This window comes from Hydractinia symbiolongicarpus, chromosome 2 (assembly GCF_029227915.1).
Source record: "Hydractinia symbiolongicarpus strain clone_291-10 chromosome 2, HSymV2.1, whole genome shotgun sequence".
In the NCBI taxonomy this organism is placed as follows: domain Eukaryota; kingdom Metazoa; phylum Cnidaria; class Hydrozoa; order Anthoathecata; family Hydractiniidae; genus Hydractinia; species Hydractinia symbiolongicarpus.
This window is the reverse complement of record NC_079876.1, coordinates 22,510,548-22,523,225: the sequence shown is the minus strand read 5'-3', so window position 1 is coordinate 22,523,225 and position 12,678 is coordinate 22,510,548. Positions and strand designations below refer to the sequence as shown.

The following is a 12,678-nucleotide window of genomic DNA, read 5'->3' as shown; positions in this document are numbered from 1 at the left end:
GTCTAAAAATTAAAATGCAAAACTCAATCTTTAATGATTGAGTAGTTGCTGAAATCCTGAAATAATCCTTATTGAAAAGTGAATTATTTATTTGAACTTCATATTTTGCCTGTGATAGCTATTAAGAAACCCTGTTTTCCCTAAAATTGAGTTTAAATGTAGTTTTGTGGCATTGTTGATTAAATTTTGCTTGAATTTTAGGAATAAATTTTTATATTTTTTGATGATCACCTGAAAAAATCTGTTTTTCAAATTTGGGAGGTCTTTACATCAAGGAATAATCATTCTAACAAAAGATTGCGACCAGACTCGATCAAAATAATCATTGAAAAGTTCTTGTTAAGTAAAATTTCTTTAATTCACACAACAGTTTCAATAATTAAATGTTGGGAATAATTATTTAATTATAATTGTACACATTCTAAAGGCTAAATTTAGTTTAGGTAAGTTGTGGTATGACTAAAAAATATAGTAAATCTTTATGTTTAAGCTATTTTCAGTGTGTTTTAGTAGTATTTTAATTTTAATAACTATTAGTGATAATAGTGAGATGGAAGGCGACAACGCTATTCGCCAATCAATTCGGGATAATCTATCATCATGGAGTAAGAAACTAAACTGCAATGGAGACACTGAAAAAAAACTGGCTTACAAAATGAAATTTATAAAGGAGTTAAAGAAACTTCAAATTGCGATTGAAACTGATGCTGCTAACCAACAACACTACGAGGTAATTTTGTTACTAATCTCACAACAACCAATAAAGTTAAGTCTTCGTTTTTGGAACCATTTGTCTATAATGCTCATGATGAAAGAAGTTGCATGGTTCAATTTCAGTAGAAAGGATGACCAGTGATTTGCTATTTTTTATATTATGCTTTTTAGGTGGAGACTGATTTCTTTCTGACAATTCTTGGAAAACGACTAAAGTACAGTGGATGTTATTTTAAAACACCAGAAACAACCTTAAATCAAGCAGAAGAGGATACCCTTCAGCTGTATTGTGAGAGGGCTCGCCTATGTGATGGAATGGAGGTTATGGACCTTGGTTGTGGCTGGGGTGCAACAGGTTTATGGGTTTGCGAAAAATATCCAAACTGTAATGTGACGTGCATATCCAACTCATCTACTCAAGCAAAATATATCAATGAGCAAGCTGAAAAAAGGGGGTAAGTAAAACAAATGTAAAAAGCCCTTTCTCAGGGAAAAAGAAAAGAGCATACACAGTTATTTATTTAAGTCCAAGCTCAAAGGCCACCAAAAACACAAAGTCTAGAAGCCATAAAGGAAAGACACTAATATCTAATGTGTGATTTGTTATGTAATGTTATACTGTCGATGTGTATTGGTATAAAGCAAATAGGAAATAACAACAGATCATAAATTACCAGTTGATAAAGCCCATGGAAAAATCCACCTAGGCAGAAAAAAATTAAAAAAAAATCCATTATTTAAATTTTAATGACGTCAGCAATGACCCGTCGTTACTCCAAAACATATGTTTTAGAAATTCCTTTACCCGTTAATTTTGCAGAGCTTGAAACGCTAATGAACTTCATTACCTTTAGTGTATAGATCTTTAAACGCTGATCAAGAAAATGTATAGGATCATGTACTTTTGACAAACAGTTGTAGAGATTTGATGTTTTAAGGTTCTTTGATGACGTCATCAACCTGTTCATTCCGAAGCGGATTCGGGAATCTAGGTTTGGAAAACTTACCCAATTTAGTCTCAGGTTTGGCCTTAACCTTTTAAGTGCATTGTAATAGCTTTATTAATTGAAATTTAAGCTATTGACATTAAAATCATGTTATTGACGTCATGACGTTTAATTTGTCAATTTACATCTGAGACAACTTTATCAGCTAACTTCAAAGAAATATGAACACATCCACTCTGACTGTCACAACCAGAGGGACACACTCTTTGTATTATTATAAGGTCTGTGGAAAAGTCCACTTAGGCAGAAGAACAATAAAGAAATACCGTCATTTGAATTTTGATGACGTCATTACAAAAGAAGGTTTTTTCTAAAATTTGTTTAGCCATTGCCTGTATTATGTAGAGCTAAAAAACGCTGGCCAAGATGTATAGGACCATGTACTTTTGATGATTAGTTGAAGAGATATTGAGGTTTAAACTTATTTTGATGACGTCATTAACACGTCTGTTCCGAAACGAATGAGTTGACCCAGCTTTAGGAATTTGGTCCTAATTTGGTCCCAGGTCGTCCCTAGTTACCCACACAGGAGATGACGTCAGTTATTTCCACCCGTTTCCTAGTTATTTAGCCTTAAATTTCAAAGGACAATGCAATGGCTTCACTAATTTTAATATACTTTCCTATGATGTCAATATTGTTTTAACATCAAAATTTGGTAAATTACAGAATAATTTTATAGGTGGTGTTTTATAGACTTTGTTAGGAAAATTGTAAAAAACGGACAGACAGACAGACAGACTGGATGCCAACAAACATTAAAACCCATAGGATATTAAAACGATCCAGTAATGCAAATGTAACATAATGACAGGGTCATGAAAAGTCCTCTGGCATCGGAAACAATGGCTCTTAGTCAATCTGCAGATGCTGGATGGTGCATTGCTTTAATGACAAAAGAAGTTATGGCCCAAAGGAAACTTTTTAAGTGCTATGCTTGACAGACAACAAGTCATTACATCTTTAAAGCACTAAGATCATTATTATTTATGATGGCATGTTGACGTAGCAATATAGAACTTGATGAAATCAAAGACACTCAAAATCAACTTGCTGATCCAATGACAAAATCTGGGGCGTCTGCATCTGGTTTGATAAATGTGCTCATAAAGGGTACATAGAACCTAAAGATTTGTAAATAGAAGAAATTGTGCTAATTCTAAAAAAAAAATTGAACATAATTTCGTTTCTTAACAGCTTTGTTTGCTTCTACTATATTTCTAACAGTTGGATGTTTTCCATAGTTACTTACACAACAGCTATCAAAAGAACAATCAGATCTTGTTTGTGATGTAACCTACAATAACTGACCACTTAATGATCACAATGATCTTTTTTCAGCATCATTCAATTGGTCGTCTTTGTCTCGCAGTGTCTTATATAGCAGTTCAATTTGTTTTAAGGTGTCCACATATTTGTCTTGATCACCATAAACTTTATTGTCTGTTTTAACAATATTATAACCAATGTACCTGAAAGAAGCACTCTTCAACTTACCAATTTTGAAGATCTTGAACATATTTTAAATAACTGATTTTATCCCCTTCCTTTGTTCCAAAGAATATGAATACCACATAGCTGGCCATTACCATCTTTCCATGGAAATAATGTATTATAATACAAACTCTTCTTTCCTCCAAGGTTAAGTAGCACTTCTTCAACTCTATTATACCACCTTCTAGGTGCATCGTTTAAGCCATAGAGACAACGCATAAGCTTCCGGATCTTCCCTTCTGCAATGAACTTTAGGAGGACGTATGAAGACTTCTCTATCTATTTCATCACCTAAAAAAATGCAGCTATAATGTCCAAACTTTCCAAATTCCAACTAGCAGATATAAACTGTTGTCTTTTTCCGTTCAGTGATCACATATTTACAAGATCAGCGTTCAACCCCCAAAAAGTCTTAGTTATCTTCCAAATTTTTAATACTCTGGACTTTGCATCAATAATAGCTTGGCTAACTTCATCACAAGATTTCAACAAAAGCATTTTCTCATTGTCAAGTTGTTTACACAAGATATTTCCTTCCAATTAATGCCAATCTCTAGAGCTTCCAGTTCTTTTAGGCTGTCTAGATTAGATGAATGCTCTAACGGTACTACCCTCTTTCTTCATACATTGAATGTTTGTTCTACAGTTTGGTTTGGAAAAAAAAATTATTTTCATTTTCAAGAAATCTCACTTTCTTATATTCTTAATTATGTGATCAACATTAGTATCATTCTCTTCCTCACTATTATTCTCCTGTTCAACTCTCTAACTATTCCCCCTCTGTCTATATTCTCTTTAACTCTCTTATCATCTTTAACTCTCTTACTTCTTCAACGACTCTCCCGTTATCTTCAACTACCACCCTATCTTCAACCCTGTCATCAACATCATCATCATCTTTCTTATCAACGCCATCATCTCTCGCCTCATCTGTACGAGGTCCATCAAGAGCATCAGGTACACTATTCTCACACTTACTATTCTCACCACTGCTTGGATTTCTTCTTCGTGCAGATTGGATTGTTCCTTTTGTTTTCCATTTATCATCTGTCTACCCTTTCCATTTCTGTAATTCTTTGGGTTTACGAATATCGTTTTGTGTATCATTTTCTCCAATTGATTGTATCACCTTCATTAATTGACATAGATGGCATTTGTAAAGGCACTTCCATGACACACAAGAGTAAAATTTCCATCCACTCCAAGAACTGCACCAGCAATTTTATGTTTTATAGTTTCTCTTTATTATTATTGAAGCCTTCTCCTAAACCATATAGCCTTGTGTTTTTTTTGTGACAAGGTGCGAGAAGCTCCAAAGTTTGTGACCAAACTTTAATCTCTCCTGGTACCTTTTCTTCGAAATCACAGGAGGAATATTCCTCGTTAGTGATCTCTCTAAATACTGGTCTTCTACCCGTGCAAAACTTTGTCTTCTCGTTAGCCTCGCTTTACTGTATTCTACTTGGTAATTTTGTCGTACCTCCCGGCTAGCGCAATACAATCGTTACACATAACTGCTGTTTTCTGTTATCTCTTGTTTTCTGTTATCTCTTGTTTTCTGTTTTCTCTTGTTTTCTGTTATCTCTTGTTTTCTGTTTTCTCTTGTTTTCTGTTTTCTCTTGTTTTCTGTTTTCTCTTGTTTTCTGTGTTCTCTTGTTTTCTGTTATTATCAAAAGATACCACCACAAACTCACAAAGAATTATGACAAAAGATTTACTTTCCTGGTTTCACTTATCGAACGGAAGTTTGTAAAAGAAGAAGCAGAGAAATTTTTAAATGCAGCAGATATGTAACTGTGCATTTCGAAAAAGAATGATTTATTTGCAGTGGAAAAATTTTCAGTACCTTCTAGGAAAGAAGCATCGTTTAAATTCCCTCTGAGTCTCATTTTTCTTAAATATAGAACAGACAAAAGTCTTTCCCTTAGCTTTGCAAGTTTGTTTTATAAAAATGCAAAGGCTATAAGAACAAAGAAAAACTTTCTGTTTAATACAACGGCCAGAACTTTGATTTTTTTTTGTTTATCATTTTGCACTGTTTATACTGCTTGCAAAAATTACCACTTGCTACTTAATACTATTGTTCCTTATTGCTTGTTATCGTCAGGTGTAAACTAAGCTCTGAATCTTGAAATGTTAAGATGTTTAAAACTAAACTTCCTGCAAAATTTCACGACTTTAAGTTGAATACCAATCAAATGTACAGTGATGTAATGATACTGTAAATAATATAGTTAATTGTGCATATTTTTCTTTATTTAGATATTTGCCCCGTTTAAAATGCATCACTGCTGACGCAAACACGTTCTCAACTGAAGAAAAATTTGATCGTGTTATATCCATTGAAATGTTTGAGCACATGAAAAATTATGATCAACTCATGGCTCAAATATCGTCTTGGTTAAAGCCTGATGGATTGTTATTTTTGCAAGTTCTTTGTCATCGCGAAGCCTGCTATCACTTTAAGACGAGTAGACACAGCGATACTGAATGGATGGCAAAACACTTCTTTACAGGGGGTACAATGCCATCCACGGACTTGCTATTGTATTTTCAGAAAGACTTGCTTATTGAAGACCACTGGAATGTCAATGGTGATCATTATTCTAGGACACTGGAAGCCTGGATGAAAAAGTTGGATTGCAATAAAGACAAAGTCTTGAGTATATTTCGTAAATTACATGGTGATGACGCAGAAAAGCAAATTTTTAATTGGCGAATGTTTTTTATCTACTGTTCAGAAACCTTTGCGTTTAACGGAGGAAATGAGTGGCTGGTTTGTCATCAACTGTTTAAGAAGAAACCAAAAAGCAACCTGTAAAAAATATTGCAGGATAGTGTATGTTTTTTGGATGCAATCATTTTACCTAGTTTTTTTTTAGTCATTATTCTTAACTTTAACATTGGTTAAGTTGTCTGACAATATTACTTTGCCATTTAGTTCACTACTTTCTGCAAAAATTCTTTGTTTAATTTTTTCTGCCGTTTTTAAAAAGATTCTTTAGAAATAAAAAGAAAAAGCAAGAGCAATTGACACAGTAAAGAAGAATGTGATTAGGTCTACACATTAATTTCTTTAGACACCAATAATATTTTTTGTCATTGTTGGTTGCTGATAATCGTGTGGATGTTTGTGGCAGGCTAAGGTGATTTTATCAGTAAAAATATTTTCCGAAAAAATCCGCTACAAAAACTAAAACTAAGAAACTGAATATATTTTTAAATTTGCATTTATATGATTCATTTATATGATTTCTATTTACATAAAAAAGCAAAATCGGTTCTTTTTAATTAGTTAAATTCAACATACTGTATGCATGTTGAATTTAACTAATTGAGAGAGGAACCCTGTGTTGAGCGAATTTTTACATAAAAAGACATTAATTTGAATATTAATTAAAATATTTTACATTTAATAGGTCTATTTTATAAAAAACGTTTAAATTTACTGGGAGTTACTTTGGTTTTGATCTAACTCAGCACTCTGTAGCCACATCCAAGAACTGGTATGCAAGTGCCCATAAAAAAGTAATGAGCAGGCAATATCTGGGTATTATGACAAAAAGTTTGCCAGACCCTGTGAGACTTTAAAATTAGAGCAGGTGACCATGATAACCTTAATTATCCATCTTTCTCTAGAGAAGAGCCGGAAAAACCTTCCAAAATATTCCTATATACTTACGAAACATTGTCCCAGAGAAACTCGTGTTTTGCATTGTTCAAAGTAATCGACTCTACATGGATTTGTTGTCCAGCAATGTAATTTTTTGTCTTTTGTGTTGGCATGACTAGGTATTTTTCTTGGAACCATTAAATATGACAATATTTATAATAAAAAACTTGAAAAATGCTAAAAATGAAGAAAAAACGACGAAAATGTTGATAACATTTGGCAATCTCCTGTAAAAGCTCTTCTTTAGGTTGTCTTAGCTAGAAGCACTGAGCCAGTATGTTGTATGCTATCATAACAAACACATCCTGTTTATTTCAATTAAACAATTTGATGAAAGAGAACAGATAATTTTATTTTTAGTATCTAGTATGAAATTATGTGATGGACGCAATTCTTTTTTGTGCAGTAAATCAGTAGTATTAAAATATATAAAAGTTGAATGAGAATAGCAAGTTTTATGCTTCTTTCTTTTTTCAAGTAGTTTCAAGGATGACCGAAACATGCAGAAATCGGCCTGTCAACAAGGTTTAGATATAAGGTCTGCATAATAGTTTTATTTCTAATCCTTTTCATGCCAATTACTTGGCAATTACAATGGCAAAAAAATACCAACATAAAAAAAGGTAAGTTGAGAGGCTATAACAGCAACATAACAACAGCATAAAGTTTCTAAATATGTTAGGGAACATTTTATTCACACTATTTTCTACCATCTATAAAATCTAAAAAAGTTATAAAAATAAAATGGCAGCCTACATTGCTGATGACGATGATCTTGAACCCATGTCACCAACGATTCAACATTTGCTGGACCAAACAGATTTGCGTTGGATATTTGTAGGCGGTAAAGGCGGCGTTGGTAAAACAACTTGCAGGTAAGTATTTGTTACTGTATTTCATTGATTGGTCTGAGTTACTTTTTAGTGTATCTGTTTGTGAAATGTCTTTCCGTTTTTAAAAACATATTACCAATAAATGCTAGATGATTGTATACTTCAAATTTTACCTTCATTAACCTGTTGATTTTACAGAATATCTCTGTACTTTCACCTTTGCAGGTTTATCATCATAGCGCATAAATTTACAGATGGAATTTATGGCTAGATCGTATTGTTATGTTGTTTATATTTAGTTGCAGTGTAGCTGCTCAGTTGTCCAAGCACAGAAAAAATGTTTTAATTATATCCACGGACCCAGCACATAATATTTCAGATGCTTTCGATCAAAAGTTTGCGAAAACACCAACCCTTGTAAATGGGTTCAACAATCTATATGCAATGGTAATTATATGCTCACAAATACCTAAAATTACACATTGTTTTTGCCGTTCCTTAATACACAATTTTAGAAGAACTAAGCTGCAAATATTTGTTCCACAAAATGTCTGTGTGAGTCAAAAATATGTTCGTCCTGAGGGGGAGGGAGGTCATGTAATAAACAAAATGAATAAGGAGAGCAATTTTGGTCAATTGTTTAGAGCAACGTGTTACTACATTGGTTAATTTCGGTAAGTAGTTGGTCCAAATGATGTGTAAAAATAATGACCAGCTGTCCGTTTTTAAGGTATTTACAAGAAAAGGTAACGAGTTTTTTTACCGTAGCATTGTGTAAATGTTGTTGTTTTTGTAAAAAGGGGTTGGGGTTGAAGTCATGTACATACAGGGTGGTAGGTGCCAAAAGAAAACTAATGCAACAAGCTAGTGTCGAAAATAGTAATTATTTAGGCGAATGTGCTTTTTGCATGCCCTCCCCCCCCCCCCCCTCATAACCTCTTGTAGCACTTCTATATTATCTGACAAGTCCTTGATAACACGCTGCATTCACCATTGGCTGCATATTTTATCAATACAAGCTTTCAGTTCTACTACCCTAAATATGAGAATGATAAAAAAACATAAAAATGTCATGACATAACTTGGTCCTGTAACCATTTTGCATGTTATCACACTTTAGGAAGTAGATCCAAATCTTGGCTTGTCTCACTTACCCGACGATGTTATTGAAGATCAGGGTGAGTGAGTTAGTTTTTGCATACTAACATGACCTATTGATGACTGTCCTGCATTTAGGCAAGTTGGTTGTTTGTCAAATGAATTAAATTTTTTATTTCAAATGTGATTGGTTTTTAGCAGTGTGACATAATAATTTGATTTAGCCTGTAGTGCGTGTAAATAATTTCAGACTTTTGAATTTTGAGCTTGCTTCAGGGTGGTCAAGGTCCTGACAAAAGCTTGAAAAAAAAACCGGAATCGGTTCGGGTTAAAATTATTTTTTGAAAAAAAAATGTGTATAAGTCTTTGATGTCATCATCAATACAGTATTTGCGTAACTCATGATCCTTATCTATATCTTTTATTAATTTCAAAGCTTTCAGAACCATAAAAGAAATAGAAAGCCTGCTACAAGATTGATCTTTTCTTAAAAACTAGGCTTATTGCAACAGCCTGTTAACAAAAAAAACCGAACTTTTAGAACCTCATTAATCAAACGCTGCTTACTTCCAATTTTAGAATACGAATAAAAAAAAATTATAAAAAAGACCGAATTTAATTTTTGTTTCAGATATTACTTCTGTTGGAAAAAATATGATGCAAGAGTTACTTGGAGCGTTCCCTGGTATCGACGAAGCAATGAGTTTTGCTGAAGTTATGAAGTATGGCGTTTTAGTAAAAGTAGTTGCTTCTTCCTAAATCAACCTGCTTTTTAAAGCAATGAGACATGTCACATGAAGAAAAATACTCCACCCTGTCAAAGTAGAGAGAACATCGAATTCTTACCCAATCCTATCAATGTTTTACCCCAATTAATGTCAAGGTGGTTATCATATTGAGATTAGGAAATTTTTTATTACATTTTCTCAACCTACAATGTAAAATTCGAAATAAAATAAGAATGAATACAAAAGATATGAAAGGGAAATGACAGCTAATTTTCAGGATCACTTAATAACTCCATTGTAGTTACAGCTTACAGCATTAACTGACTTATTGGCGCTTTATTATAAGAATGTAAGGATGAAAAACAATAGGTCAGTTGTTTAGAAAAATAGAAAAAAAGAAGAATATATCAGCGCCGAGCCTAGGATTTTGGTAACCTTATAAAAAGCAAAATATTTCAAAATTTTAAAATCATCTACATTAGTTTCAATTTAGACTTGTGCGGAGCATGGATTACTCTGTAGTGGTGTTCGACACAGCGCCCACTGGTCACACCCTACGTCTCATTTCGTTTCCTTCCGTAATCGAGAGCTCGCTAGAGAAATTAATGGCGTTGAAATCAAGAATACAGCCTCTTATCTCTCAGGTTTGTACTTTAATGTTAATAAAAAGGAACATTGAATAAAATTTATTATACATTAACACGGGAAAAAAATAAAACTGCTGAAGTCAACCAAAGTTGAAACCATTGTTTAAAAACACTCTTCGAAATTTTACTGAATCCTACAAATTTAATTCGCATTGAATTTGTAGATAATTAGAAGAAAAAAATTCACAGAAATTTTTTTTATCTCGAAAACTAACTTTTTTTAAAGTGCCTAAGAGCTCAGCCTTAAAATTTTAAGGTTAAACAAGCAAGCCTTGTGTATTCTAATTAAGAACCTACAAAAACAGAAAAATGGAAATTCTTTTCTTTCTAATGAAAACTAGTATAAAAGCAGTGTAAAACTGAAGTCTTTTGAGTTTCAGTATAAGCTTTGCATCTTCGAGACTTTTGCTCTTAGCAGCTATACGAAAATAATGATTAAATGCGAAATTGATCCTGCAGAATTGGAAAGCTGATTGTCGTCACACGATTGCAATGATGTTCAACATTGATCAGTGACAATTAAAACCCTAAACCAGGAGCCATATTACATTATATTTATTACATTGCAGTGTTGAATTTTACAAATTCTGGCTTGAATTCTCAATAATTTCCCTTGCTTTTTTTAGTTCGGAGGAATGTTCGGTATGGAAAACGCAAACGGGATAGATGAGTTCACAAGCAAACTAGATGAAACACTTCCTGTTATTAAAGAAGTCAGTTCACAGTTTCAAAACCCTGTACGTAAAAAAAACATTCATACGCTAAACGATCTTTTGTATTTCTTCTTTTTTTTAACGTGACCACACGTGTTTACTTAATTTCGTGATTTCCACGGGTTCATTCACCTGGTAGTCCTATAAAGTAAACTAAAGTCTTCGTACTATCACAACAGCTAACTATAAACAAAATATCCAAAGAATACTTTTCTCTAAAATGTTGTATATTTTTTGTGTTAGAACCATACCACGTTTGTTTGTGTGTGCATCTCTGAGTTCTTATCACTGTACGAAACAGAGCGACTGGTGCAAGAACTGACTCGCATGAATATGGACATCTGTACCATTATTGTCAATCAACTCGTCTTCCCAAAGAAGGGACCTACAGGTTTGCGTTGTTCGTTGAACTTAGTATTTGAACTTAGTATCAACTCTGCGGAGTACAGACCACATTTGTTGGGTTTAGTACTTTTACTAAATTTTTACTATCCCATAACAGAGAAATTGTGATTATGCGTGTTGTTATGGTTGTAGTTTTAGTATGTGACTAAGCGATGAATATCTTCTTTTTTTAGCTTGTGGTTTGTGTACTGCTCGCTCAAAAATTCAAAACAAATACTTCGAACAGGTACGTGGTAACACTGTGCACTAACGTGGTAACACTGTGCACTAACATGGCAACACTGTGCACTAACATGGTAAAACTTAAACCTAAGATGGTAACACTGCCCTATCATGGTAACACTATGCCCTAACATGGTAGCGCAGGAAAAACTCCTGAAATACACATACTTTAATAAAACCAAAAAATACTCGTGCAAATTTCTTGAAATACTCCATTGTCAGGAAAAAAATCAGAAAACAGCTTTTTCATAACGAATACGATAAATGATGTGTTTAATACAGTACAATGAACAATAGCGGACTTAGGACTTAGAATCCTAGGTTATTTGGTTAAATCGATACTTTTGAGCGTGCTAATTATTGCTGAGGTCAGCACAACCACTTTTCCTGAATTTCGAGACTTTCGTTGACCCCCGTATGAATTATTTCCCTGTTTTGGAGCACTAGGAAATGCCAAAAGCATTTTTAACGCTCTCGACCTGGCCTTTGCGTATGCAAAGTAGCGACATTGCAACCTGCCATTTGCAGACTATTAACTGGGTGAATGATGAAAAACTGCCTTTTTTTAAAATTTTGATTGCAGTGCCAACTTATATCCGTCAAGTTCCGCAAAGGTAGCTTAGTTGATTGAAACTGAAGCATCGGGAAAAGGGGCATAGATCGGAAAATATTGTTAACAGGCACCATGTGTAATTAAATTTCGGAGACTACAAAATAGAAGAGAGGTCTGTTTTCTAAGTTCGGTTTTGTTAAATATCGCGTGCGGTATTTAATAAGTAATAAATAAGTCCCGATTTGCAGTCTGTTCTCTTGGTTTTTCATTTGATTGACTCCTCAGTTAATCGCGTTTTTTATCATCTTTTTTGTTTCCATAGATACAAGATTTATACGAAGACTTCCATGTAATCAAGTTACCGCTCCTTCCGCACGAAGTGAGAGGCTCAGAACAAATCATTTCTTTCTCCAATTGGCTTGTTAGCCCTTACGTTCCAAGCCGCTGATGTGAGATGGCTGTTAGACCTTCTATCGGTTTTATGACATTACATTTCCTGAGTATTTCGTGTAATTTATCGTCATACATGCGCGAAAAAGGTTTTTATTGTGTAGAGGCGAGAAATAAAGGTCGTGATTGATTATTTATTGA

At 33.6% G+C, this 12,678-nt stretch overlaps 2 protein-coding genes across 2 annotated transcripts; both read left to right on the top strand.

Moving 5' to 3' along the window:
• Positions 1-12: 12 nt before the first annotated feature.
• Positions 13-7,340, top strand: LOC130630200 (uncharacterized). The gene is made up of 4 exons (XM_057443600.1): positions 13-443; positions 538-730; positions 886-1,169; positions 5,478-7,340. Exons 2-4 carry the CDS (start codon positions 551-553, stop codon positions 6,034-6,036), a joined length of 1,023 nt encoding a protein of 340 aa, XP_057299583.1. The 5' UTR covers positions 13-443; positions 538-550; the 3' UTR covers positions 6,037-7,340.
• Positions 7,341-7,485: 145 nt separating this feature from the next.
• Positions 7,486-12,678, top strand: LOC130630201 (ATPase ASNA1 homolog). The gene is made up of 9 exons (XM_057443601.1): positions 7,486-7,763; positions 8,021-8,168; positions 8,842-8,899; positions 9,451-9,541; positions 10,041-10,191; positions 10,821-10,931; positions 11,151-11,298; positions 11,486-11,538; positions 12,410-12,678. Exons 1-9 carry the CDS (start codon positions 7,633-7,635, stop codon positions 12,533-12,535), a joined length of 1,017 nt encoding a protein of 338 aa, XP_057299584.1. The 5' UTR covers positions 7,486-7,632; the 3' UTR covers positions 12,536-12,678.